The sequence below is a fragment of the Moschus berezovskii genome, chromosome 19 (genome assembly GCF_049115385.1).
Source record: "Moschus berezovskii isolate FMDL1 chromosome 19, NW_MosBer_1.0, whole genome shotgun sequence".
Classification (NCBI taxonomy): domain Eukaryota; kingdom Metazoa; phylum Chordata; class Mammalia; order Artiodactyla; family Moschidae; genus Moschus; species Moschus berezovskii.
Genome location: NC_142478.1, coordinates 67,099,816 through 67,127,083, shown reverse-complemented (window position 1 = coordinate 67,127,083; position 27,268 = coordinate 67,099,816). Strand labels below are relative to the sequence as shown.

Genomic DNA, 27,268 nt, shown 5'->3' with positions numbered 1-27,268 from the left:
GTCACACAGCTGGTGAGAAGTGGCCAGGCCAACTCAAACCCAGTCCTCCGGTGCTTTCCGTGTGTGTTCAGCAGGTCCTCACAGGGTGGCGATGAGTGCATTTCTCCCATTAGCTAGCCAGCTGCAGACTCTCGGCGAAGCCTTGCTCCTGCGTCTCCCCGCTGCTTCCTTCCAGTGTCAGCACAGTCCCGGCACAGGCAGTCTTCCGGCTGTGACCCGGGCTCTCGCCCACAGTCCATGACCCTGTGACCTTGGCATTTGCACTTTGACTCTGTACATACCAGCTTCACTTGCCTATGGTAAGGAATGGATGTCAGACCCAAGAAAGGGCTCCCCAGCCCTCTGCACGTGGTGATCCAGCCACTCGGGCTCCATCCGCCCAGCTCGGCACCCCAGCAGGAGAGCACCCCTGAGCCTCAGAGGTTCTGCAGACCATGCAGGTGATGCTCTTTGGCTGTGACCCATACAGCCGAGTCCTTTGCCCCCAACCAATCGCTGAGGGTGCCTGGGGGCTAGGAGGCCAGTCATAGAACCACCCAGGAGCCAAGCTGAGGAGGAGGGGTGCTGGGGAGAGAAAGGCAGCACCCCCACCCTGCTGCCTGCCTGTTCTCTGAAGCAGAGCCCCAGTCAGCCCTTCCCGGTGCCACCTACAGCCCCATCAGTTGACCGTTGCCTTCCCTACTGGCTGATCCTCACCTATGTGTGAGTCTGGTCTCCTGGTGAGGCTGCAAGCCTCTTACAGGGTGGGCTGAAAAGTTCAACAGACTCATAAGTATTTATTTATTTCTATTTTGGACCATGCTGGGTGTTTGTTGGTGCGTGGGCTTCCTCCAGTTGCAGTGTGTGGGCTTCTCATTTCAGTGGCTGCTCTTGCTGCAGAGCACAGGCTCAGCCACTTTAGTAGTTGTGGCTCATGGGCTTAGTTGCCCCAGGACCAGGGATCGAACTTGTGTCCCCTGCATTGGCAGGCAGATTCTTAACCGCTGGACCAGCAGGGAAGTCCGACTGCTAATTAAAATGCCCTTCTGCTGTTATCTTGGGTGGCAAGTCACCTCCTTAGTCCTGGGCCTCAACTTCTCCATCTGTAAAATGGGTGTAGCAAGTAGTAAGACATGCCTCTTAGGGTTGTCAGGAGGATCGAATGAGCTGATTTACAGCCCTGACTGGCACAGGGCCTGGTGCTGGGAAGAGTGTACCTCCCTCCTCACTGCCCTCCTTGACCCCAAGCAGGCACCGAAGAGATAGCTCTGGGTCCTGGCACACACCGGCTCAGCCCTTCCTCCTCACTGGACCCCGAGTCCTGCCCACCCTCTCTGAGCCTCGCCTTCTGAGCATAGGCAGGGTTCACATCCCTGCCTGAGCAAGTGCTTGTCCAGAGCCTGGGCACTGTGGGGTGGGTACTGGCAGCTGGACTAATTTTACCAATAATGACCGAGTCCTCCCAGTGTCTGGCCCGAGGGGAACCTGGCATCAGAGGACCTGGGTCCAGCGTTTGGTCTCCGGGCCTCAGTTTCCCCATCTGTAAGTGGGTCTCCATGTGAGGGGCTGGAGGCACTGTCACCCTCAACCCCCCCCACCCCTCCCTTCCCTGATCACCCCTCCCTCTTCTGTTCACCCCGCCCCCCAAGCCACAGAGCTGCGTTCAGCCTTTATTGACAGAAGACGGATCTCCAACACTACGATACACAGTCCTGGGGTCGCCCAAACACAATCTTCATTAACAATGACTCAAGCATCTTAACTTATGGGAGGGGACGTCACGTCACACAAAGCAGGTGAGCAGTGCTGTTCCGACAGGTAGCACTGAGCTATGAATAATGATGGTGATGCTTGGCAGAAAGTTCCAGAATTTGGAAGAGGTTAGGGATGGTCCTTCAAGACAGGCCTGAACACCAAGCCTACCAGGTGGCTGGCAGACCTGTGGACTACTCAGAAAATGCTGGCTCTAAGGTTCGGGAACTCCCAGATGGAGGAACCGAGCATCCGGTGGGGCCAGAGAGGACTGCGGTTTAAGCAGTTGCTGTGGTTTCTCATCTCTGCTTAGCTGGATGATCCCTGGTTACCGACTCTTTTCCCAGCCACTCACCTGGCTCCCCTCTAAGCCAACTATCTGTCGAAACTGCCACTTGGAAAGTCAGTCACTGGCAACAAGAGAGGGAAAACAGACAAGAAGGTCCTAGGGCAACGAGACAGGCCAACAGTGCCCAAAAATACTCTGCACTGCAGGGCGTACAGCCCACTAGCCACGTGGGCCAGTGGCTTTACCTGGTTCACAACTGACTTTCTTTCCATCAGGGGTGTCTTCATTTCCAGTACAAAACACGCCTTCCCGTCCCTCCCATCCCATCCCAACGTGAAAGCCCCAAATCCAAGCTAGCAGTCTCCCTTCGTAGGTGTACACTTCAGGAGGCTTGAATCATGAATCAGCAGGAAGAAAATATCCCATCCCTAATTTAAAAAACAGGATGTTTCACTGTATCAAAAGTGCTGGCTTGTTCTAAAAAAGCAGCCCAAGTCTGCAGAGGGCTTAAGAGTCAGTTGGAGATGTGATACATGGATAATTTAGGGGTGCAGGGAGGGACCATGGAATCTCATTCAAGGGGCCATGGGTGGGGTTTGAAGAGGTGGCGTTGATGGGCTCCAATAAATATAAATAAAGGTCCATAGGGTCACAGTGCCTGGTGCGGCTCAGGAATCTGCCTATAAAACCCTAACAGACTACAAAGGAAGGGGGCCTACAGGCCAGTGGGGCCGGTGCCTGGTTCAGAGTTCAACCTGCTCTGGTCCACAAAGGCTGGACAGTTTGCCAGCCCACCCCAGCCTCGGGGCCTGTCCACTGGAGACTGAGGCAGGTGTTTCATCCCAGAAGAATAAATTAAAGGCCTTCCCACAGGGGTGTTTCCGTGGAGCACTGGTCCCAAAGTGGGCTGCAGGTCGTTCAGGAACCAGTGGGGAGGCAGACTGGAGAGTTTGCTCTCAGCTCAGCCAGATCTCACATCTCGAGCCTCAGAGGAGCGTCATGGGGGCCTTGTCCACGCTCCTCTGTCCTGCTGACTTGAGGAGGGCCCAGAAACTTCCCCTGGAGGTCAGGCAAGGTCAGCCAGCAGCCATGGTTCAGAGGCCTGTGGGAGGGTAGGGGACCCTTCTTCCAGAAGCACCCAGCTCCATGAGCATCCTTCCAGGGCTCACATTCTGGGGCAGGCAAGGCAGTCAGCTCAAAGCAGGGCTATCGGCTTGTTCCCCGGGGCGCCCAGGTACTGAGAGGAGGAGGTGGTGGCTGACGTGACCACACTGTCTGGGGTCGAGTAGGCAGCATAGAGTCCGGTCACCTGAAGGTCTGGGAAGGACTGGTCGCTGCCACCAGAGATGGGGGTCAGGCCCGAGGTCCCCAGCTCACAGCCCAGTGGGGAGTCTCCGAAGGCCCCCAGCGTGTCCAGGCTGAAGCCTTCGTTCTTGATCTCCTCCCAGAGGTTCCCTTCCAAAGACAAGAGCGTTCATGTCAAATGGACAGGAGTTCGAATCCCATCCTAGGGACTCAGCAAAGACCACGAACGCATGGGGCTTAAACTCACGGCATCACAGGACAGTAGGGAGGAGCCAGCGTCCAGCCCCGGCCCTCCCCTCCCACCCTGGGCGTCCTTGGGAACATCACCACCGTCTCAGAGCCTTGGGCTCCTCGGATGGAAGTGAGCTGATCAGAGAACCCACCTCCTAGGACTACGAGGCTTAAACTAGGGGGTGCATGGGAAGCACTCAGCCTGTGTTAAGTGGCACCATCGTGGTCAAAGTCAGGGGACAAAGGATGATTTCCTTTTAACTGCACAGTAATCCAGGGGAGAGGCGGGGCAGTTCGAACATACCCATTTCACAGCTATAACTGAGCTAGTTAATAATTTGCTAACTCATCTGCTAACTAACTAACCTGCTAGCTTGTCCCGTTCCCTCACTAGACATGCATCTCGAAGGGCAGGGGATTTCTCGGCCCTTGACGGGCTCGTGGTAGGCGCACCCGTGCACGGATGGTTTACGAGGCCTCCCTGAATCTGAGCTTCCCTTGTTCGTTCATTTGTTCACTCCCCGTGTACTGAGGGTGACCGTGTGGGTCAGGGCGTGACCTGGCATGAGGCTGGCACATGCAGGTTGACGCAGTTTCTGATTGACAGTGTGCGGTCAGAGAGGGCTGTGTAGAAACGCCAGTCCTGCCACATGTGGCGGGCGGCCTCAGGCCGAATGAGGTCTGAGTGAAGAAATAGGACTTCGTTTCTCTCGGTCTCTCTTCTCAGCGGTGGAACGGGAGTGTGCAATGGCAGTGGCCTCCAGGACTGCCACAGGCGGAGATGGGATGATGCCTCTGAAGTGCTTGGCACAAGGCCTGGTATACTGTAGGTGCTAACTAAATGCCTGCTGTGATTCACTATGATTAGGTGCTTGGGAGGTGTTTGTTGAAGGAGTGAGCTGTGAGGTAAATGCCGACAGCTCTCCTTTCCCCCAATCTTTCTGGCCGCCTCCCTCCCCTTCTGTTCCCCTCACCCCCTTCCTCCGACCTCACCCTGCAGAGCGAAGTCCATGATGCTGGGGTCCAGGGCATCCACCTCGGCGTTCGTGTCGGTGCTGATGTTGATGAAGTCCACGGGCGCCCTTCCCATGGCGGGGTGGGGGAGGGGGCTGGGGCTCAGGTCCGGCAGGGCATGCAGAGGTGGCGTCTGGGCTGGGGCAGGAGAGTCCGGGGCCAGATGTGCCTGGGGCTGTACCTGGTGGTGCAAGGGGACCGACTGCAGGGACAGGGTCATCAGCGGCTGGGGTGGGAGCTGGGAGGCGGCCAGGCAGCTGTGGGCCATGGCCACCGTGGTGGCGTGGGTCAGCACCGTGGTGGCGTGGGTCAGCACTGCGGCCTCAGGCTCCCCTGGCTTGCCAGGGCGTCGGCAGCTTTCCGGCCGGTCCGAGATCAGCTTGTCCAGCTCCTCTGCAGGCAAGTGGGAGAGGTCATTCATCAGAAGCCACCCTACAGCTCCTGGGCCCCCAGCCCAGGCCTGGATTCAAAGCCGGTGTTATCAGCTATGTGATTTTAGCAAGCCTCTTGGACTCTCGGAACACCAGTCTCTTCATCTATGAGACTGTCTCACGCTCTACACGGGGTCGTGGAAATGGAGTGAAATCACAATGACATAGGGACTTGGAACAAGGAGACAGGTCTCAGATAACACTGGCTCCCCTCATGGGGACAGTGCTTTACAGGATAATCCTGCAACTCTAAGACTTCACTAAAACCTCATAACAGGCCTACGAGAGGGAAGTAAGGCAGAGATTACAAATCCCACGAGACTGGGACAAAAGTTATTAACATACAGGGGGCCCTAGCCAGAGACATGAAGCCGTGCTATGGACTGAAAATTGGATCCTCCTCCCTCGATGCTCTTCAATAGAAATAAGATGGAAGTTACTCAAAATTATTTTTAGTTGTTGGCTTGTGTCTCATTGACTGCAGCAGTTCTGAGACTAGACCACTAGGGTTGCACACGTTTTACAAATGAGGACACTTAGAATCTAGAAGCTGAAATGGCCCGCCCAAGATCTCACACCAAATAGGTGTCAGGACGAGCCCTGGATATCAAACCAGACCCCAGAGCTCGCAGCCAAGGGCCTACTGGGTCCTGCTATGGTTCTGCTCAGCTTACTGAACTGTTCATCTCTGAGCGAGACTCCCATCCCCTTCACACCCAAACCTCAAGTGTGATGCTATCCACAGGGCCAGGCAAAATATTCCGAAGGCTAGGTGGCATTAGCCTCCCAGGTCACTCTTTCTGTTCACACACCACTCGTACATCCCCAGCTTCACATCTCTTAATTAAAAAAACAAAGCAGGTGTGATATTTTTTTAAATCTAAAGTAACTCATGAACAGGGTAGACAGTTTGGAAAATAGAGAAACATGTGAAGAATATAAAAATTATCAGTGGTCTCTCCATTCACAGTGAAGATTTTGATACATTTCTTCTTGTCTCTGTGTATACATATATATTTATATCTATATGCTGCTGCTGCTAAGTCGCTTCAGTCGTGTCCGACTCTGTGTGACCCCAGAGACAGCAGCCTACCAGGCTCCCCCGTCCCTGGGATTCTATAGATATACATTAATTGACACACAAATTGGTGTGGATCCATATGCATTTTAGAACGTGCCTACACTATGTATACTGATTCACAATCTGCTTCTTCATTTATCATATTGGGAACATTTCTTTTTAGAGATAGAAAGATTTTTGGAATACTAATACTTGCATGGTATAATGGAGAAGGCAATGGCAAGCCACTCCAGTACTCTTGCCTAGAAAATCCCACGGATGGAAGAGCCTGGTAGGCTGCAGTCCGTGGGATCGCTAAGGGTCGGACACGACTGAGCGACTTCACTTTCACTTTTCACTTTCACACATTGGAAAAGGAAATGGCAACCCACTCCAGTGTTCTTGCCTGGATAATCCCAGGGACAGGGGAGCCTGGTGGGCTTCCGTCTAAGGGGTCACACAGAGTCGGACACGACTGAAGTGACTCAGCAGCAGCAGCAGCATGGTATAATATCTATTTAATCTCCTATTGTAGGATGTCTAGATTGCTTTCAGTTTTTTACTATCAGAAATCACTTCATGATGGATAACTTTGTTCATAAACTTTTTGCTCAAATCTTTGATTTCTTCAGCATAAACTGCCAGAAGTAGAATAAATGAACCAAACTGGGGACCAAATTTGCAAAGTTTCATGCGATTACTTTGCCCTGGCAAAGTTTCACACTTTACATTCCCACCGATTACACGTGACTGTGCTGATTTCTCCACATCATAGCGCACACTGGGTGTTACTGTTTTATTACTTTTGGGAGTCTGTTCCAGTATGGTAAGAAAGGTAAGGAAGCCTTGCTTTCCCATGGTTGTCTTGTGTGGCATGTCTGTGGGAGACACTGGGGTTGTTCGTGAGAGTCTATACTCACTGCAGGATGGGCAGGGTGCAAGCCCGTGTGTGCGCGCGCACGCATGTGTGTGTGGCGGGGCGCCTGGGCCTCACCGGGGTTGGCCATGCTCCGGTGGATGGCAGCCAGGTCCTTCCTCTTCCGCTTGTGCATCTCCTCCTCCATCTTGTCGATGCGGGCCAGGTTCAGGGCCCACAGGCACCCCTTGCGCGCGGAGCCGCTCGTCTTGTTCTCCACCTTCTCAAAGCACTTGTTCAGGGACAGGTTGTGCCGCACAGAGTTCTTCCAGCCATCAGGAGCTGTCTGGGGGGAGAAATGGGCCCATGGGAGAGCTCTCTGCAGGGACTCCTCTCTAAACCCGTCTCCCTACAGGCAATCTCAGACTCGGGCCTAGAGGAGTAGGAGGGACAGTGTCCAGGGCTTAACCTTGAGTTGGGAAGATGAGAGAGAGCGGTGAGGACTGTGGCAAACAGGAGGGCCCATGCTCTGATTAGAGGGGCAGCTGTGCTGCAGCTCTGGGCAGTGGTTAAGACACAAGGACAAGGCCCAAGGCTTCCAGAGCTGCTCTTTTTCTCCTGCTCAGGAGACAAGCAAGTGAGATGATGCTCATATGTGGATAATTTGCCGAGTGTATTAAATGCCTATCATTTTAAGTGCTCATACTTTATTGTAAGGTAACCAGACATTGCAATGCACCTCACACCCTCTTCATTTTACACACAGTTTCTCTGTGTTTGCATCATTATGTTTTACCGAGTCTGTGCTGAATAGCTAGATTGACCCTCTAGCCTTTGCTCCCTGAGATGCCTGGTGAACTCCTATTCATCCTTCAAGGGCCCAGCTCAAAGGCCCCCTTCTCTTTCTGGATTTCTTGGCCCATGACTGTGTGAGTGCACATTGCAGGTGTCTTTGGACATGACTAGGGGACTAAAAGGGTGGCTTAGTTTGGCCCAGGTTCTAGCAGTGCCAGGGAGAGACCAGAGCCACTCTAGCCACCCCCAACCTGGCTGAGGCCCCTCACCTTGAAGTAGGGGAAGTGCTCCTTCATGAAGCTATAGATCTCACTCACGGGCAGGCTTCCTGTCTTGCTGTTCTTCAGGGCCATGGCGATCAGACAGCTGGAGGCACAATGTGGGGCAGGCCAGATGTGAAGACATCTCAAGCTGACAGCCCAAGGTCCCCTCTGCCAGGAAGTTGGCCCTGCTTAACCCCACTGGTACCAGCCCCTAGACACTCACAATGTTAGCTCTAAATACCTTTTCATGGTTCTATGTCTTTCCCACCCTCTGCCCTTGACCTTGAGCTCAGCTATTGGTAATGATTTGAGAAAGCTTGTCTTTTCCTCCTTTTACCCCTTTCTCATCATTAATGGGCCTTTAGACATTAACTGGGGTGTTTAACTGCCTTCCCCATATCTTGTGAAATACCCAGTACTATTATTTGATGACTTTCTATATCAGAGGGAACTGAAGCTCAGAGAGGCCAAGCCTCTTCCCCATGGTCACACAGCTAGCTTGTGAGTGACAGAGTGGAGCACTGGGCTCAGGGTCTGGAGTGGGTTTTCAGCCCTGGGAACTGATCCGTCCTAAGAATAGGTCCCACTCAGGGGTGCCCCACTTCCCAAAACTCTCCCCTGGGAAGCCTAGGTCACCACACCCAGCTCTCTGAGGTGCCCTTGAGACACCCCTTCCCCCTCTCTTCCCCAAGTCCCCCACCGTCCCAGCCCCCCAGGACCTCACCTGTAGGAATAGATGGGCTTGGGATAGTGTTTGGGGTGCAGTTCCTGGGATGAATGCACAGCCATGCGGGGCTGGGGGTAGGGAGGCCGTGCCCAGCCATACAGGCCCACAGAAGCGCACTTCCCATCAAGGGTCGGGGGTGAAGAAGGGTGGCAGGGAGAGAGATGGTGAGAGAGCATCAGTCACTCATGATCACCCCGCTGCACCCCCATCTCAAAGACACAGGGTTTAGAGCCCTGGCAGACCATCCTGTCTCTGCCCAGCACAGGGTTTTGGGTGGAAACCAAATGAACAACCCCATGACATGGTGAAGAATGTTCTTCCCATGTTCCTGGTGGGTAAACTGGGGCTCAGAGCAGTCCCTAGCCAGCCCAAGTCAGGAGTGTCTGCCTCTGAGTCCAGGCCCCCCCCACCAGCTCCCAGTACCTGCTGGACACCTGGGGGTAGCGGGAACTGAGGTTGCGAGGCGGCAGAGTACAGCTGTGGTGGGTTCTGCAGGCTGGACGAGGGCTGGCCCCCCACAGTGAACTGGCTCATTTGCTGGGGCCGGGAGAGAAGGAGACGGAGGGTCGAGGGCGACCCCAGCCCTGTAGGACACCTCCCTCGCTCCCCGACCCAAGGGGTGGCACTTACACTGGCTCCATGGTTGGTCAGGGGACTCAGACCCAGCATGCCTTGGGGGGCCATGCCAGGTGGGCCTTGGAGCAGGTGGCCTGGGGTGGCTGCCACGTGCAGGTCAGCTGTCCTGGCCAAGGCACCTGGAAAAGGGAAGCACAAAGACGCCCAGGCTGGGAGAATAGTGGCTGTGGACAGGGACAGCCCCGCCCCTGGGCACCTCCAGAGCTTGAAGCCATCCCCCACCCCTGGGGCTCAGTGCATAGTAGGTGCTTGGCAAACCACGTCTCTGGATGATAGTGGTGAAGAGTGGGTTCCCACCTTCTCTTCTGCCAAGGATCAGCCCGGGAATAGCAGATGTATCCCCTTCTCCTGTGCTGGGCCTGTGACAGGCATTGCTAATCTATCACAGATTCTCACTGCCTCAGCCTGACTTTAGGTAGACACAGCCGATCAAGCAAAGCTGATGTACAAAATGATCCTGCCCTGGGGCCTTCAGCTCTCCTCTGAGCTCTGGCTGCCACCTGGGCTCGTCCTTTGTGCTTTGGTCTGTCTACTTTGTCCTTCCATCTCTGACCAGAACCTTAGATCCCTGAGAGCTGTGACAACATTTTATATAACCCAGTGCTGCAAACACCTCGCATAGTGACCCTCACGCAAGAGATGTGCCATGATGCAGTGAAGAAAGGGGCTTCCTTACTTCACAGTTCCCATCCACTTAAATGCCTGCTATGTGCAAGGTACTTTCTGCACTGAGTCCTCCAACACCCCATGAAGGCAGTTCTATTATCTTTTCAACGTAGGTGAGGAAAGTTCAGAGGCAAAACCATCTGCCCAAGGTCACATAGCTGTCCCCTCAAGGTTCTAGATCAGGGATCAAGAAACTATTGGCTACCAGACCAAATTGGCCCATGACATGTTTTTGTAAATAAAGTTTTACTGGCACGCAGCTACAGCCATTCATTTATGTATTATGTATGGCTGGTCTTGCACAGCAGTGACAAAGTTGAAATGTTTCAACAGAGACCATCTGGCTCACAGGGTCTAAAATAGTTACTGGTCCATTACAGAAAAACGGTGCTGACTCCTGCTACTGATGTTTCGGCCAAGAACAATTTGTCCAGTGAAAGAAATATTCCTAGGTGATAAGTTTTAACTAGGGGTCCTTTTAATGTACTGCAGTGATTGTTTTTGTTGATTGTTTTTCTTCTTAGGACACACTTTCTGTGTCCCTAAACATTTTATCCACTCGCTATGACTGCAAACTGGCTGCCATTTGTTGAGTACCTACTGTGTGCTGGGCCCTGTGCTCAGTACTTTTTAAACAAATATTTGTTTATTTATTTGGCTATGCTGGGTCTCAGTTGTAGCACACAGGATCTTCTTCATTGTGGCATATAGGATCTTTAGTTGCAGCTTGCATATGGGATCTAGTTCCCTGACCAGGGATCGAACCCAGGCCCCCTGCATTGGGAGATCAGAATCTTGTAGCCACTGGACCACCAGGGAAGTCCCTGTGATACTTTCTTTAAAGAAGTCAAAGTACTTAAAAATTTTTTTTTGTGGTAACCATTTAAAAAAATTGAAGTATCTGCCATGGAGAAGTAAACTCAGCACCACCTTGAATGACATTAATATTAAATCACATTCTTCTAAGGTTTTTTTCTGGCTTAAGACTGATAGTAACTTCTGGGACTTTCTTGGTAATCCGGTGGTTAAGACTTTGCCTTCCAATGCACGGGATGTGACTGTGACCCCTAGTCAGGCAGCTAAGATCCCACAATATTACTTCCATTTTATGTTTTGCTTTTTGGCCGCCAAAAACCAAAAAGCCAAAGCATAAAATGGAAGCAATATTGGAACTAATTCAATAAAGACTGAAAAATGGTTCACATTAAAAAAAAAAAAAGTTGAACTATAGTTAATTTACAATGTTGTGTTAGTTTCAGGTATCCAGCAAAGTGATTTAGTTATATATATATAGAAGCTTTTTATATATAACCTGAAAATCCTTTCCAGATTCTTCTCCCTGATAGTTGCTCAGTTGCTCAGTCGTGTCCGACTCTCTGCGACCCCATGGATGCAGCACACCAGGCTTCCCTGTCCTTCACCATCTCCCAGAGTTTGTTCAAGCTCAAGTCCATTGAGTTGGTGATGCCATCAAACCATCTCATCTTCTGTCACCCCATTTTCCTCTTGCCCTCAATCTTTCCCAGCATCAGGGTCTTTTCTAATGAGTCAGCTCTTCATATCAGGTGGTCAAAGTATTGGAGATTCAGCTTCAGCATCAGTCCTTCCAATGAATCTTCAGGACTGATTTCCTTTAGGATGGACTGATTGGATCTCCTTGCAGTCCAAGGGACTCTCGAAAATCTTCTCCAGCACCACACTTTGAAAGCATCAATTCTTCAGCAATCAGCCTTCTTTATGGTCCAACTCTTACATCTGTACATGACTACTGGAAAAGCCATAGCTTTGACGATATAGACTTTTGTTGGCAAAGTGACGTCTCTGCTTTTTAATACACTATCTAGGTTCGTCATAGCTTTTCTTCCAAGAAGCAAGTTAAAGTTAAATTGCTCAGTTGTGTTCCACTCTTTGTGACCCTATGGACTGTAGCCCACCAGGCTCCTCCATCCATGGGATTCTCCAGGCAAGAATACTGGAGTGAGTTGCCACTTCCTTCTCCAAGAAGCAAACATCTTTTAATTTCATGGCTGCAGTCACCATCTGCAGTGATTTTTGAGCCCAAGAAAATAAAGTCTCTTACTGTTTCCATTGTTTCTCCATCTATTTGCCATAAAGTGATGGGACTAGATGCCATGATCTTAGTTTTTTGAATGTTGAGTTTAAAGCCAGCTTTTTCACTCTCCTCTTTCACTTTCATCAAGAAGCTGTTTAGTTCCTCTTTACTTTCTGCCATAAGGGTGATGCCATCTGTACATCTGAGGTTATTGGTATTTCTCCCGGCAATCTTGATTCCAGCTTGTGCTTCATCCAGCCCAGCATTTAGCATGATGTACTCTGCATGTAAGTTAAATAAGCAGGGTGACAATATACAGCCTTGACATACTCCTTTCCCAATTTTGAACGAGTCCGTTGTTCCATGTCCAGTTCTAACTGTTGTTTGCACCTGCATACAGGTTTCTCAGGAGACAGGTAAGGTGGTCTGATATTCCCAACTCTTTCAGAATTTTCCAGTTTGTTGTGATCCACACAGTCAAAGGCTTTAGCGCAGTCAATGAAGCAGAAAATGTTTTTCTGGAATTCTCTTGTTTTTTCTATGATCCAACAGATGCTGGTAATTTGATTTTTGGTTCCTCTGCCTTTTCTAAATCCAGCGTGTACATCTGGAAGTTCTTGGTTCATGTACTGTTGAAGCCCAGCTTGAAGGATTTTGAACATTACCTTGCAAGCATGTAAAATGAGTACAATCGTGCGGTTTTTTGAACATTCTTTGGCATTGCCCTTCTTTAGGACTGAGTATAGTTTCGCATGCTATTTTTTGTGCTATATTTCATGTACTAGATCCTTGCTGTTTATCTATTTTATATATAGTAGTGTGTATATGTTAGTCCCAAACTCCAAATTTATCTCTCCCCTCCCACCCCTAACCCAAAGTACTTCTAAAGAAGTATAGGAAATGAACTTCTGTAAAGGGTCAGACAGCAAATATTTTAGGCTTTTGCCAGCCACATGATCTATCTTGTCTGTTTCTTTATAACCTTTGAAAAATGTGAAAACGTTCTTAACACAAAGGCCATACAAAAACAAGCCATGGGCTGCACTGGCTCCCAGAGCTGGTCGTCTGCTCACTGTTCTAGATGTTCCAGATGTCCGGGGGCGAGGGGAGGAGCTGTCTTTATTCTTTGCTGAAACCTGAGCTCACACAAGGGCCTGGCACACCTTGATGAGCAAATGAGCGAAGCACATCCCTCTGGGGAGGGTAGAATTAGTCCCATTGTACAGAGGCAGAAACTGAGGCCTGGAGAGAGAGAGAGCCCGACCTGGCTACGGCCACCCCGTGGTTCATGGAAGCACAGGGTGTCGCCTTTTCCCATCTCCCCATCCCGCCCCACCCTCCCGCCATCCCGCCTCATCCCTGTGCCTACCTGGGTGCGCCTGTGGTACACTGGGGCCGCCCAGGTCCACACGGCCACGCGCCATCTGCTGCAGCCTCGGCACATCCACGGCCGTGAGCCACGACAGCGACTGCAGGTCCCCGGGAAGGTCATCATCACAGGTGGTGGCCAGGAGCCTGCAGGGAGGGGCAGGAGCGTGGGCGGGGGTGGGGAGCTCAGGCCAGCTCCTGGGGGCTCCTCCACCTCTTGAATCACCCCAAAAGCTTCTCACCTCCCCCAGGCCACCTCATTGTCCAGTCTGCCCATCCCTAGGGAGCCCTCTTTAGCACCCAGATTGCACATCCTCAAACCTTTCCTGCATTTATTCACTAGGTACATCTTACTCAATTCCTACCCCCAAATGATAAACACTAGTGGGGAAGGAAATGGCAGCCCACTCTAGTGTTCTGGCCTGGAGCATCCCAGGGACGGGGGAGCCTGGTGGGCTGCCGTCTATGGGGTCGCACAGAGTCGGACACGACTGAAGCAACTTAGCAGCAGCAGTGTTTGTTGAGTACTTATTATGTGCCAGGCACCATATCAAGTCCTTGAGGACACCCCCCAGTCACCTGATGAGGCAGGTGTTATTATTCCCATTTCACAGATGGGCAAACTGAGGCTCATAGCCCCGAGTCACTCACCCAAGGCCAACCCGGACCAGGAAGTGGTAGGGCTGGAAACCCAGCCTGAATTCCTCACCATGAGCCCAGGCAGCCCCTGGAGCTTCCAATTAGGATACATGCCCCCCACAACTCACCCAACACCAGAGCAAAAACATTTCTTTCTATGCAAAGAAAGAGCATGCATCAAGGATACCAGGCTACGTACCCCCAGTTTGGGGTAACCATGGCTCCCCAATGTCCTTCAAGTGCTCACCCCACACCTCCAGGGCCCTGGACCTCACAGCACCATCCTGTCTGTGTTATAATGTAGTGTGTCTGCAAACTGGCCAGGAGCCCATGCCAGCCCCACCACGCCTGCCACCCCACAGGCCAGGCACTTTCTGGTCTGTTGACTCGAGGCCCACTGTCCCAATGTTAAGTTCCAAGTTTCAAAAGTAGGTGTCCTGGGACCTCAGAGAGAGAGCCGGGGGGTGCGGCCTGGGGTTTTCTCGTGCACGGACTGTGGACCCAGCTCGGGCATCAGCCTCCAGCCCCTCCTGCCATCTGCATGGCCCCTCAGGTGGTTCTCTCCCTCCATCTCTCACTCTTGCTCCCTTGTGTTTTAGGGCCACAATTAGCGTTGCCATGGCGCCGGCTGCTTGGCTGTCGCAGGGCCTGGGCCTCAGCCCACCAAGCTAGCGTCAGGTGACCGCCCGGCAGCCCTGGCGATTGGCTGCCTCGTAGGAAAACACAGCCTGGAAACGATTTGAAAACTCGGCCAGCCCGTGTTGGTGGCAGCAGTTGGCCCGGCTGCTGTCCCCTGGAGGTCCATTGTGTGACAAACGACTGTTGCCCCCATGGCACGTGGCTCCCATTGTCCTGGGGTCTCCCTGCAATTGTTTTTACAGCTCCCCCAACCCCCGGCTGCCGCCCATTCGACCCGCTCATAACTCATCTGGATGAGTGACAGCCACGGGCCAGGCCTGGGTGATGCCATCTGTCCCCTCAGGCCCATGGAGACCACAGGGTGAGGCTGAGCGCTTGATGTGCCGCCCACCCAAGCCCCCTCTTCACCCCGTGGCTAGCCGACCTTCCAGCCTCTGGTGGTGGGAGCCCCACCCCTGCTCAGTAACCTGCTATGGCTCCCCAGTGCCCTTGCGGCTCTGCCTGGCATCGCCGTTGTCTCCTCCTGCTCCAAGGAGGATTGGAGGTGAAGCTCTGGTGCAGGTTTCTCAAGGTGGGGGCCCCACCAGAGCCTCCTGAATGGTGGCATGGGGCTTGTAAACACACCAGGGTCCTGGGCCTCACCATAGGGCAGGATCTCTGGAGGCAGTTGAATCTGTTAGGTGATGTGTTATTTAAGAGCTTGAACTCTGGGTTCTAATCCTGGTCTTGCAAACTTACCTGTGTGCCCTTGGGCCACTGACTTAACCTCTCTGAGCCCCAGTTTTTTTGATCTACAAAATTGGGCTAAATAATAGTTCCTATCGGACTTCCCTAGTGGCTCAGTGGTAAAGAATCCACCTGCCAGTAGAGGAGATGAGGGTTCAATCCCTGGGTCGGGAAGATCCCTGGAGAAGGAAATGGCCACCCACTCCAGTACTGTTGCCTGGAGAATTCCATGGACAGAGGAGCCTGGGGGGCTACAGTCTATGGGATCGCAAACAGCCAGACACGACTTAGTGGCAACAATAGTTCCTATCAGACAGAGTATGGTCAGGATTAAATGTACTGTTGCATGAAAAGACTTGGAACCATGTCTGAATTTGCTGTCATTAATATCAACATTAATGATAATATTAGCCAGGTCCTCTGGACTTCCCTCGTAGCGCAATAGGTAAAGAATCTGCCTGCAATGCAGGAGACCCGGGTTCGATTCCTGGGTCGGGAAGATCCCCTTGGAGAAGGAAATACTGGGTTATTCTCCAGTTATACTCCAGTATTCTTGCCTGGAGAATCCCATGGACAGAGGAGCCTGGCGGGCTATAGTCCATGGGGTTGCAAGTCAGACACAACTTAGTGACTAAACCACCACAGGAGACTGAAAGTACATCAAAGCTTTGGGCTCTGGGGCCACACAGACCTGCACCTGCTGCTGCTACCACTAGCAGCTGCCATTTACTGAGTGCTGCTTGTGTGCTTTGACTGGCCCATTGTACAGATGGAGAAGCTGAGGCCCTGAGCTCACAGATGCTCTGAGCTTCTTTCCCCCAAAGTGAGAATCACAGCTGTACAGGTGGTAGAGGCTGAGTTAATGGTGCTCATCTGATCAATCTTTTCCCTTTTTCCTGCTGTTTGAGAGACCCGTCAGGCTTCCCTGGCCCCCACAGCAGCACACACACCACGCCCCCACCCCCAGCCCTGCAGTGGCCTGGCATCCGTCCTGCCCCTGGCACCGCCCTGCCCCCCACACGGGAGCACAGTCCCACCTCTGGGACAGGAAAGCCCTTTCGGCTCTCTCTCCCCGACCCAACTGTGCTCACCCCGGAAGCTCACTTCAAATCCTATTTTCTGGCTTCTTCACACCAAATTCCCTCCCCTCATTTTACCCACATGGAGATTGAGACTGAGAAAAAAGAGGCAGTTTGCTCCCAATGTCATCGTCCAGGAAAGGACCAGGGCAGGGACTCCGGGCTCGCTGTGTGGGCCCCTTCCAGCCCAACAGCACCTTCTCCTCCAGGAAGTCTTTGCAACCTAGTCCCCAGGCTCAGAGACCCCGTCTGCACCCTGGGTGGGTGAGTCCTGCCCTGTCATCTCTTTGCCCAGATCCTGCCTCTCGGCTCACGGAGGTCTGGCCCCCAGTCCCCATCACCCCAGGTTTCAGCACACAGTGGAGCTACTTCAATGCCTGCTGGCCAAACAGGCTGACCCCAGGCCACCGATCCAGAGAACTGGGTGACAGGACAGTGACCGTCACATCCAGCAGTTTAGCCGTCCTCTGCCTCCTTGAGCCCTTGCAACAGCCTCAGGTCAGGGACAGGGGACAGGTAGCCCCACTTTACAGATGGGAAAATTGAGGCCAGACCGGTGAAAGCAAAATCGTGGCCAGGACTCAAACCCGGGTCTGTCTGCTGCATCGTGGGCTGTACAGGCAGCACCACAGGCAGAGAAGCCCCGTCTTCTGGTGGAGATGCCCCCACCCTGAGTCTGGGGCTCTCAGCAGGGGCCGTGTGGACCAGCGTCACCCAGGAGCTGGTTCCACTGCAGAATCTAAAGCTCAGCCCAGTCCCTGGAGTCTCACACTGGGGCTGTGGGGCCCTGGAAGCTGTGTATTACTGCCTCCCTGAGCTCTAGGGGGCGGGGATGGGGGACAGCCCTGAGAGGGTGTGGCAGGGGCTTCACACAGCTCAGGCTTTGATTGGACAGATCTGGGTTTGAGTCCTTATGATCCCCTGTCTGTGTGATCTTGAACCAGTCATTTGAGGTCCCTGAGTCTCCATTTTCTCATCTGGAAAATGGGAGAGGAACAGACTGCTTCTCCCTGGGCTGTTGAGGGCATCAAGCGAGACAGTGTGTGTTCAACTTTCAGCACAGGTCTGGCCCTCCGCCCTCCCTCCTTGGGGGCTTACTGCTTATTCGGGGGGTGGATAGCCAGACCCTGCTCCCCCTGCCATCTCTAGCATCCCAGAGGTTGTCTGGTCCTCCCTCCCAGCCAGGCCAGAATGCCAGCCTCCATGTGCCTGGCACGTGGCCCTGCCAGTTTCCTGCGATGGCTGTGGATGTCCGGAGCTGTGCTGGAGCCTGCCGGCCCTGATGCCTGGCTCACATCCTGCTGCCCCGTGGCTTACCTGGCTCCAGGCACCTCTTCACCATGGGTCACAGGAGCCCGGAGGTGATGCTCTGGGGCCTAAATGGGAGTGTCCCATCCCCACTGCCTGGCCCGGGGCCCTGACCACCTCTGTTTCCTTCTCTCCCACCCTCCTCTGCCCCCTACAGAGGTACACAGCCCTTGGTGCTGTGTGAAGGCCCCCAAAACCTCCCCCTCACCTGTGCCCCCCAGGGGCCTGCTTCCTGCTCTGTCCCAGAGAACTTCACGTTAAGTGGCCTCAGCCACGGGATCCGTGGCAGTTGTGACAAGAGAAGGACTTTGTGGTTTAGGAACCACTATGGCTTCTGAGCCAGAGGCCCCCGGAAAGGCACTGAATTCCCCAGCCTCAGCTTCCCCACCTGTAAAATGGGCACAAACGATAGCCAGAGCTGCCGTGTCTTATACCACACCCAGGACTGGCATGTCAGTGTAGAGGCGAAGTGGCTTGTGAACTGTCCTGCCATCTGAGAGGGTTTGGTATTATTGCCACGAGTGAGTGTGTGTGTGAGTCTGTGTCAGTCTTCCTGAATGAGTTTCTCGTCTGCTGGAAGATGATGGACGTTTGCGATGCAAAGGAAAAGGCAAACCCAGCCCCATCGCCCTGGGGTCTCTCTGTGTCTTTGGGTGAGGAGGAGAGCATTCCCCCAACCCCGGATCACCGTGTCACTGATGCCTGCCCACCTGGGGTCACCTCCAGGGAAGGCCACAAGGAGCATGAAACTGCAAAGACCCAGATGTTTCCATCTGCTCCCTCCACTCCCCCACCCCGATCCTATCTCAGCCCTGTCCCTCTGCTCCAATGCTCTCCCTCTTTCCTCTCCAGCGCCTCTGTCTCCTCGGTGTGTCTCTCTGTCCCTGGGTCTGAGGGGCCTGTGATGAAGTCCTGGCCCCGCTGTTCCTGTCTGGAGACATCAGATGTGCTTCCGTGCCTCCTGAGCCTAGTTCCCTCCCCTGCAGAGGGGGGTGATATTGACAGAGGCAAAGAGCCAACGAGAGGCTCTCGGTAAACCTCTGCATCTTCCTGCAGTCCCTTCTCTCTCTGACCCAGCATCCAGGTCACCCCCACCCCGCCCCCACCTCCTACAGACTCGTCTCCCTCCCACACACTCACCCACCCATCATTCCTGTGTCCCCACTGCAGGACTGCCATTGAGACAGGCTTTCAGGGGATGTGGCTTCCCTGATAGCTCAGTTGGTAAAGAATCCACCTGCAATGCAAGAGACCCCAGGTTTGATTCCTGGGTCAGGAAGATTCACTGGAGAAGGAATAGGCCACCCACTCCAGTGTTCTTGGGCTTCCCTTGTGGCTCAGCTGGTAAAGAATCTGCCTGCAATGCAGGATTCCTGGGTTCCTGAGTGACTTTCACTTTTACTTTTTGGGGGATGACAGCAGTTAACCCAGGCACCTATGCTCAGGTAATTCCCACATGTCCAGTTTCCCCATCTATAAAGCATTACTGGCTTTATATGTATATATATATAAACACATATAGTTCCCTCAGGGTCCCACTGGCCCTAGGACTCTAAGAAGGTGGAGTAGCACCCCAAGGTTAGAAGCATGTATGAACCCCAAGACAGGCTGGCCTGAACGCTTCCTGACTGTATGACTGTCACCTGCCCTGGGACTCAGTTTCCCTACGTGTAATATGGGAATAATAATAATAGCACCGACCCTAAGCGGGCTGTCGAGAACACATTGAGAGTTCATCTAAGCATCAGATCAGATGAAGCATCTAGTCTTCTGCAGAAAAAGTAGGTTAAACTATTAGTTCGGGGGCTCCAAAGGGAACCCCTGGCAATGCATCCTTCTCAGACCCAGTGGGGGAAATTTGTCGCCAGCAGGGGATCCTCATTAGTGAATGGAAAGCTTTGGGGTCAAAAAGAAGACAACCTAGGTAGCACTCCAGAGTCCCCTTTTGAATAAAAGGGTTCCCCCACAGCTCTCCACCCACTCAGGGGGCAATCTTTCTTCTCAAACCTCAGCCCCACTCATCTTACTCTTATTAAAATACATACACACCCCAGGGGCACCATCACTCCCTTTCAGAGACAGGAAAGATGAGGCCAAGCCCAGTGAGCTGGCCTCAGCCGCCTCCTGGCAATGGCTCCAGGTACCTGGCGCGCACCTCCTGCCTGTCCCTCTGGGGGCCCCAGTTTCCCATCCGGAATGTAGGAGTTGAGCCTCTGTCATCTCCATGGGCAGCCACTGGGACACACAGCCTGCAGGGCCTGGAGGACCCTAGAGGTGTGCAGCCGAGCTCTGCCGGCAAGTGGGCTGCTGCAGGGCACCGACCCGTTATGAGGGGGTCACGGGCTGCAGCATCTGAGAGGGGGCAGGCCCCGGTTAGGAGCCAGGTGGCACCCTGGGAAAATCAGCGTCAGAATAGCCTATTACCAGTGCAGTACTGCGTGTTCATTGCTCCAATGTGTCTGACTCTCTGAGACCCCATGGACTGTGACCCCCAGGCTCCTCTGTCCATGGAATTTTCCTGGCAAGAATTCCAGAGTGGGTTGCCATTCCCTTCTCCAGGGGATCTTCCCAACCCAGGGATCGAACCCGTGTCTCCTGTGTGGCAGGTGGATTCTTTACCGCTGAGCCACTGAGGAAGCCCCAGTGCAATAGCAGGGCTGCCGTTTTCCAAGTGCTTTCGCTGCGCTGACCACTTTCCATGGGTGCTGTCATGCATTTTGCTCTGAAGCCTCTGAGCTTATCAGAAGGGGTGGGTCCTTTGCAAGGCTACCTTCTGAGCTCACCGCACCTAGAAAACCTGGGTCCAGGGATCCTGTGCTTCTCTTTTTGTAGCATTTCTGTGTAGTTGGTTGTGAGTAGAGGCCCTGGGGTCCACCAGGCTTGGTTTTGAACCCCACCAAGTCACTTAACAGCTGTGAGATTCGTCTTCAGTCATCTGCCTCTCTGAACCTCAGTTTGCTCATCTGTAAAATGGGGGTGCTAACACCTGCACCCATTTCATAGGGGTTTGTAAGGACTAAATGTAGTTCAGGTGGGACACCCCAGAGCACACATCAATATGCATGCCGTGCTAGCAGTTCAGATAGCGTACACGTCCTCAGCAGGGTATGGACTCAGCATGAAGCAGGCTCCATGGGGAGGGACACCACAGAGTATCTGACATTCAGGAAGCATCTGATTCATTCCACAAATACCTCCTGAACTCCTACTTGTCAGGCCCTGTTCTGGCAGGCAGACAGAACTCCCTCTGTCCAAGGAAAGAACTTTCTAATTGACCTAGGGATGCAAAGGAGGAGAGGTCTAGCCCCTGGCATGCTCAACTTCCTGCCAGACCACTCAGGTCTATAATTCCCTTGTTTCCTGCCGGCCTGTGGAATGGCTGCTTACAATACCCATTCTGCAGATGGGATGACTGAGAACCAGAGAGAGGAGGAGATACCCCTCAGCCACACAGCATGTCAGCAAAAGAGCTGGGATTTTAAACCACCCACTCTGGAGCCTCTTCACTTGGATACTCTGCCAGCATGACTGAGCTATATCAAGTTGTAAGCAGGAAGGGCAAACCCTATTCATGTTATTTTTTAGAAGGATCAGGCTTCAAGGTGCCTCCATGCTGCTGGGGTCACTAGTCAGGGGCCCCTGTGGTAGTCCTGGGCAAAGAGAGAGATCCCTGGAGTCCATGGCTACTGTTCTGCACTGGCCAAGGGGCCATGCTGAAAACATTGAAGAACAATATCCTTCATCAATTAGCTATGTTCATTGATCCTTTGGAGGGATGGAAGACGAGCCAATAGAGCAGGACCTGGGGTGGGTGAGCCCCAGGAGACCTGGATCCCAGTCCTGGCCCCACTCCTAATGGAGGAGGTTCCTCGTGCAGATGACTCACTGCCTTTGATCCTCAGTTTTCTCATGCACAGAACAGAGGGGATGGAAGGGCCTAGCTTGCTTCCCGGTTCAGGGTAGGTAGATCGCTGCAGGGCACAGTGCAGTGTTTGGCTCAAGTGCTAGGTGCATGTTTGTGGAAGGGATGGATTTCATACCCAGCATTCAGAGCAGCCTTTTACAAGGGACATCAGAACCTGTCACTGTCCTTAAAATCCATTAGCATAGTAAGACTCAAGCTCCTTGCCATGATCTGACCCTTGGCCATCTCCTCCCCTCTCCCCTTTGCTCTAGCAAACCTGCTCATCTTTCAGGTTCCCCAACCATTCCATGTTCTGTTTGCACATGCTGTTCCCTCTCCTGGGAATGCTGTTCCATGCACTCATTCACAGCTAGTGCTTTCTTGTGCTTCTGACCACAGCCTAACAGTTCCCTCCTTTGAGAGGTCCTCTGTCGTCACCCCCATCCCTGGTGGTCCTTGCAGTGTTGTGTCTGAGGAATATTTAGCATTTTGCCATGAGTTAATCACTTATACATGTTTCCAGTCTTTCCACTCTAGGAGGGCAAAAACAGAGGGGCCCTCTATTGTGGTCAGCACCCAGCAAAGGACCTGGCACCCTGTGGGCATTTATTCCATACCTGCTGGAGTAGCAAAAGGAAGAGGGATCTCCCCGAAGTTCAACCCAGTTCAGCTCCAACACATCTAACATTCCCCAATTTCTATCCATTTCCTGCCCAGCTTAGACACCACCTCTCCCAGGAAGTCCTCCCAGACCAGCCCAGTATCTCCTAGTCCTTCCATCCCCTGGAATGACTACTGCTGCTAGCATCTACCCTGGCATAGACTCCTGAGCTCATTGATTTATTTTAACCCTATTATCTACCCCTGCCTTCTCAGTCCAGTTTAGTTCAGTTCAGTAACTCAGTCGTGTCCGACTCTTGACGACCCCATGGACTGCAGCACGCCAGGCCTCCCTGTCCATCACCAGCTCCTGGAACTTGCTCAGGCTTATATCCATTGAGTCGGTGATGCTATCCAGCCAGCTCTCTCTCAGTTCAGAGCCCACATTTAATTCTTAGAGTTGATATAGCAATTGTGCAGTGGGAGGAACATCTTATCTAAAGATAGTGAGATTAAAATGAATTGTTTAATTGTTTAATTGTGGGAGATGTTTGAGGTTTGAATCGTATCTCAATCCCTTTGTAGCTGTGTGACCTTAGGCAAGTCACTTCAGGTCTCTGTGTCTCAGTTTTCCCATCTGTAAAATGGAATAAGAATTCCCACCACAGAGGATAACTGTGAGGATAAGATCGGGTAACTTCTAAGAAAGGGCATGAGGCAGCTACTCAAACCACATTTCACTGTTTTCTCCTCTGGCCTTTCTTTGTTACTAGGAGGGGTTTGCCCAGAAAATATTGTCTCTGTGGGGAGTGGGGCAGATGCACATCTGTCTGTCCATCCGTCTGTCCACTATGATTATAACCAGGAGGTTTTACCTGGCTTCTGGAGATGTGGTTAGTAAGAGATTGTTACATCATTACTAACTATTCTTGCTTCCAACCCAACCTTTACAGGAAAGGGATTAGCATTTCATGGAGCTGTTTATTTAGCGAACACATCTTTTGTAAGATCTTCTGTAACCGTTTACAGGAAAAAGAAAATCAAATGCCATTGTAGTAAGCTCAGAAAGCCCCACAGGGCCAAGAGTGAGCATAACATGCAATGATTTGATTAGGAATTTGGAAAAGAGATTCTTTCCTTTCTAGAACTTGGCTTGGGACTTGGTGCGCGTGTGAGTGCCGGATGCATGTTTCCGGGGGTAGGAACACAAGACCCGGAAGGGAGACTGCACCCCGGTAAGGTTACCTTTCTTCCCTTGCCTTCGGGTAGCCTGAGGAGCCATCCTGGCCACCCCAAACACCCAGAAGGGTGGAAGGTTGTAAAGATACTTGGATGGTCACTGCCCATGCCAGATGGAGCCCCCCCACCCAAGGAGGTTACAACCAATGAGTGGAGCCACTCTGGAATGAGGGTAAACCATCCCCCATGCTCCACGCACTGGGAGGTTTAAGAGGAAAGGCAGGTGGTGTCTGCTTGTCCTCGTCCACAACACAGGATTTTGTCATCACTTGAGCATGCAACTTCCCTGAGTTTCTCTGGATGTGCTATTTCTCATGTGATTTTTATCCATTCATCTCTCCACCTAAGGCATATTTATCAAATATCTCCCATGTGCCTGGCAACTGATTCGCCAATGATAAAAAACACTGTTCAGAGAGGGCAAGACTTTTGCCCAAAGTCACCTCCTTTCTTGGGGGAGGGACTGAGGGTCTGGGGAGTCAACACCCCGTAGAAGGCTCTGTGATGATAACCACTGGGCTGCCTGGTCCCGGGAGAGCCTGAAGTTCCAAGGGTCAGAACCCTGCCTCCTCTGGCTTCTCTGGGCCTGTTTTCCAATCTGTAAAAGGAAGTTGTTGGATCTGATCTCTAGAACAAGGAGTTAGCACACAGGAAGTACTTAATACCTCTCAGGGTCTCTTGCTACCCCAAAGAGAGTGGATTTCCAAGAGTGTTGAGCCAAGTGTTGATCAGCTAACTCACGCTGAGCAGGAGCTGTTAGCCGTTGCTCAGGCGGTCTGGGCTGCCTGCATCCCTTGGCCCCAGGCGGGCTGGGATGCTGTTGCCAATTTGCTATCTAGGCCCAGCCTGACTCCGGACAGCTCCCTGGGGGACAAGGCAGCTGCTACGCCCCTCAGCCCCCACCTTCCTGTGCAGAGCCATTGAGAGTCAACGGCCAAACTCCGCCCCTGGGGATGGAAGGGCAGGCGGCTGGGTGGACGGCTGCAAGGGGGCTGGAACCAGGCTCAGAGCCACTCCCTAGAGAGGCGGGAGAGGGGATGGGAAGCCCATAAACTTCTCCTGGGCTATTATCCCAGGAGAAAAATGGGAGTGGTCGGAGAAATGGAAGCGGGCTGGGGGGAGTTGCTGTATAATCACAAAAGCTCCCCTCCACGAGAAAGCACCCTCCCTGGGCATGGCTGAACACCTTTTCGAGATGGATGCACAGGCTCTCCCAAGGACCTGCGACTTGGGCTCTCACGGCTCCATGTCACAGATGAAGACACTGAAGCCCAGAGGAAGGGCAGTGACTTGTCCAGGGTCACACAGCCGAAAGGCAGTGGAGAGACTTGCTCTGTTCCAGCCCCCTGTACTCTTCACCAGTGGGGCATGGGAGTGGTGGCCGTGGCACCCTTTGGGTGAGGGTTTGAGTCCCCACTGTCCCTGTAACTAGCTGCATCATCTAGTTAAGTCATTTAATCTAGCTGAGCCTTGGTTTTCTCATCTGCCAAATGGGCCCAACAGTGCTCATTTCATAGGGTGGTTGTGGCACAGGGCAGGCAGGCAGGTACTAAAGCGTTAAGAAACCGTCAGCTATTATTATTGTTGTTGTTGTTATTTTGTTATTCTGCCTTCTGTTTATGTTGTTTAACATAAGACCCTGAATCCCTATGAAAAGAAAAGGCTGAACCCTCCAGGATTTCCCCAAGATCATATAGCAGGCAGGTGACATAGACGAGTTTCATTTAATCTAACAACTCTACACAGTGGGTACCGTTTCTGTCCCCATTTGATGGAGGGGGAAACTGAGGCTCAGAGAGGTCCACACAACCAGAGAAGCTGGGATTCAGACCCTAGAGCCAGGCTCCTGACTCTAGCGTTGCCCCCGGTGCACCTGCCAGGTGTTTAAACCCTGTCAGCACAGGAAGCCCAGAGGTCTTTGGTTGTGGGATCTCAGGGAAAGCACTCCACTTTTCTGAGCCTTGGTTTCCGCACCTGCATGATGGGGGCTCATCAGAGCAGCTCCACAAGCTGGGCATACAGTAGGTGCCCACAAACTGCTGTGTACCTGGCACACGTCTAGGCTTCCAGCCCTACCCACAGCAGCCTCTCAGCAAACCGTTGTTTGAATGCATGGCCTCATTCAGGTCTCTGAAGGCAGTCTCCAGATCCACAGCCTTCTGCAAGCAGTCACCCTCTAATTGGGGTCTGTGGTCTTCCTCAAAGGCACCACTGGTGAGTTGAAGCAGCCCCGGGAGGCCAGACAGCCCCTGGGTAAACAGGGCTGATCCGAGGTGACAGCCTGCTCTTCTCAGGCCAGCCCCAGTCCTGTCCCCACTCCCTCATCTGGGCCGTGCCCCCTCCACCCAGGGACACACGGTGCTTGTCTTGGGGGCGGGGCACTGGGAACCAGGGCAGGCAGGCCTTCAGTGGCTCACGGGGGAGAGAGGGTGAGGATTCATTCTTTTTCTCCTCCTCCCTTCCTTCACTGATGACCTTAAACAAGCCCTTTCTCCTTTCTTGGGGGGCATTTCCTGGAGGCCTGTTAAGCCCACTGGAGGAGAAGCCATAACTGCTATTGTCATCTCAGCATCCACCCAGATGCCCAGTCTCTCACCCAGGAGGGGACTAAAGACTGCAGGCTTTCCATGGTCCCACTGCCCCCAGGCCACAAGTCACACACCCTCAGAGGGACACCACCTTTCAGACCAAGATCTTCTAGTTCGCCTGCAAAATCACAGAACTGAATGTAACTGTAGTTCTTGGGCAGTTTCAGAAACCATAGCCAGTGCATAAACACTTCAAACAATTTAAAAAGATGTCATTTGTTATTGTCGAAGCCCTCACCTGTATTCCTGTGGAGAGGGATGGTGATTTTGCCCTGAGTTTCGAATAATTCCTGACATCATGGATGAGATATCACTTTCTATCATCTCCTTGGGAAAAAGACAAGCAGAAAACAAAACTTCCATCAGCAACGATGTGGACAGGATGGAAAACTCATAGTTTTCCCACAATTCAAAAGGATAAACTCAACCAACAGAACACTTAAAAAAAAAAGTACTAGAGGATTCCTAGGAGTCACAACTCACTTTTCCAGGGCAATTCTACAGGGTTTTAGAAGCAAACGAAGAGAATGGAATGAAGTTCCAGGCTCTTTCAAATTAATGGGGGAAGGGCAAAGGAAGTCTCTAGAAGCCAAATGTCAAGTCCTGGAAAACGTGGACTTGCAAGATAGGAATCAGAAAAACCTGATTCCCTTCCAAGTCTAGTATTGTCAACCACAGCTCAGTTATAACCACTTTGGAAAAAATAAAAAAGGACAGCCTGATGAGTCATGAACGTTTCGCTGGGGGAGCCAAATTCCCACTTGCAAAGGGAATCATCTCTGCAGGGCTCCCACCCTGGAAATGGCTTCAGAAATGTCACATGCCCTTGCTGGAAAACCAGTCCAACCCCCCACCACTACCGCCACCACTCCATTCTCAGCCCCCACCCTCGCTACACACATAGTCTTTAAAATAAATCTCCCTTAAGTTTCCCAAACTCAGCCTGAAACGAACACAGAACCCACTAGACACTCAGATCCGCCCCCAAAGTCATCGAGGATTCTTGGAAAGGAGGAAAGGGGAGCAGAGAGAGGCAGCCCCCCGCAGCTCCTGCCCCGAGTCTCCCCCATCCCAGGAAATGCAATGCCGGGCACTGCCCGGGAAGAGGGAAGCAAAGCCGA

The 27,268-nt window shown here is 52.5% G+C and overlaps 1 protein-coding gene across 2 annotated transcripts; it reads right to left on the bottom strand.

Annotated features, from left to right (window-relative positions):
• Nucleotides 1-3,215: 3,215 nt before the first annotated feature.
• FOXN4 (forkhead box N4) lies at nt 3,216-26,474 on the bottom strand. Of its 2 annotated transcripts, XM_055405121.2 has the most exons (9): nt 26,386-26,474; nt 13,427-13,572; nt 9,333-9,457; nt 9,126-9,239; nt 8,700-8,818; nt 7,982-8,078; nt 7,056-7,263; nt 4,550-4,963; nt 3,216-3,475 (listed from the first exon to the last, which is right to left on the bottom strand). In XM_055405121.2, the coding sequence occupies exons 1-9, from the start codon at nt 26,469-26,471 to the stop codon at nt 3,216-3,218; spliced, it is 1,569 nt and encodes a 522-aa protein (XP_055261096.2). In that variant the 5' UTR covers nt 26,472-26,474. The 2 variants fall into 2 exon arrangements, with proteins under 2 accessions (XP_055261096.2, XP_088683970.1); XM_088827844.1 differs by having other exon boundaries at nt 9,126-9,457; nt 26,386-26,471.
• Between the last annotated feature and the right edge of the window lie 794 nt (nt 26,475-27,268).

Excerpts from the sequence above, each read along its gene's own strand:
- FOXN4 (XM_088827844.1), bottom strand. The coding sequence starts at position 26,471 with ATGATAGAAAGTGATATCTCATCCATGATGTCAGGAATTATTCGAAAC. Across the intron at positions 8,079-8,699 it reads AAGCCCATCTATTCCTACAG|CTGTCTGATCGCCATGGCCC; the intron begins GTGAGGTCCTGG and ends TTGTGCCTCCAG. Across the intron at positions 7,264-7,981 it reads AGCACTTCCCCTACTTCAAG|ACAGCTCCTGATGGCTGGAA; the intron begins GTGAGGGGCCTC and ends TTCTCCCCCCAG.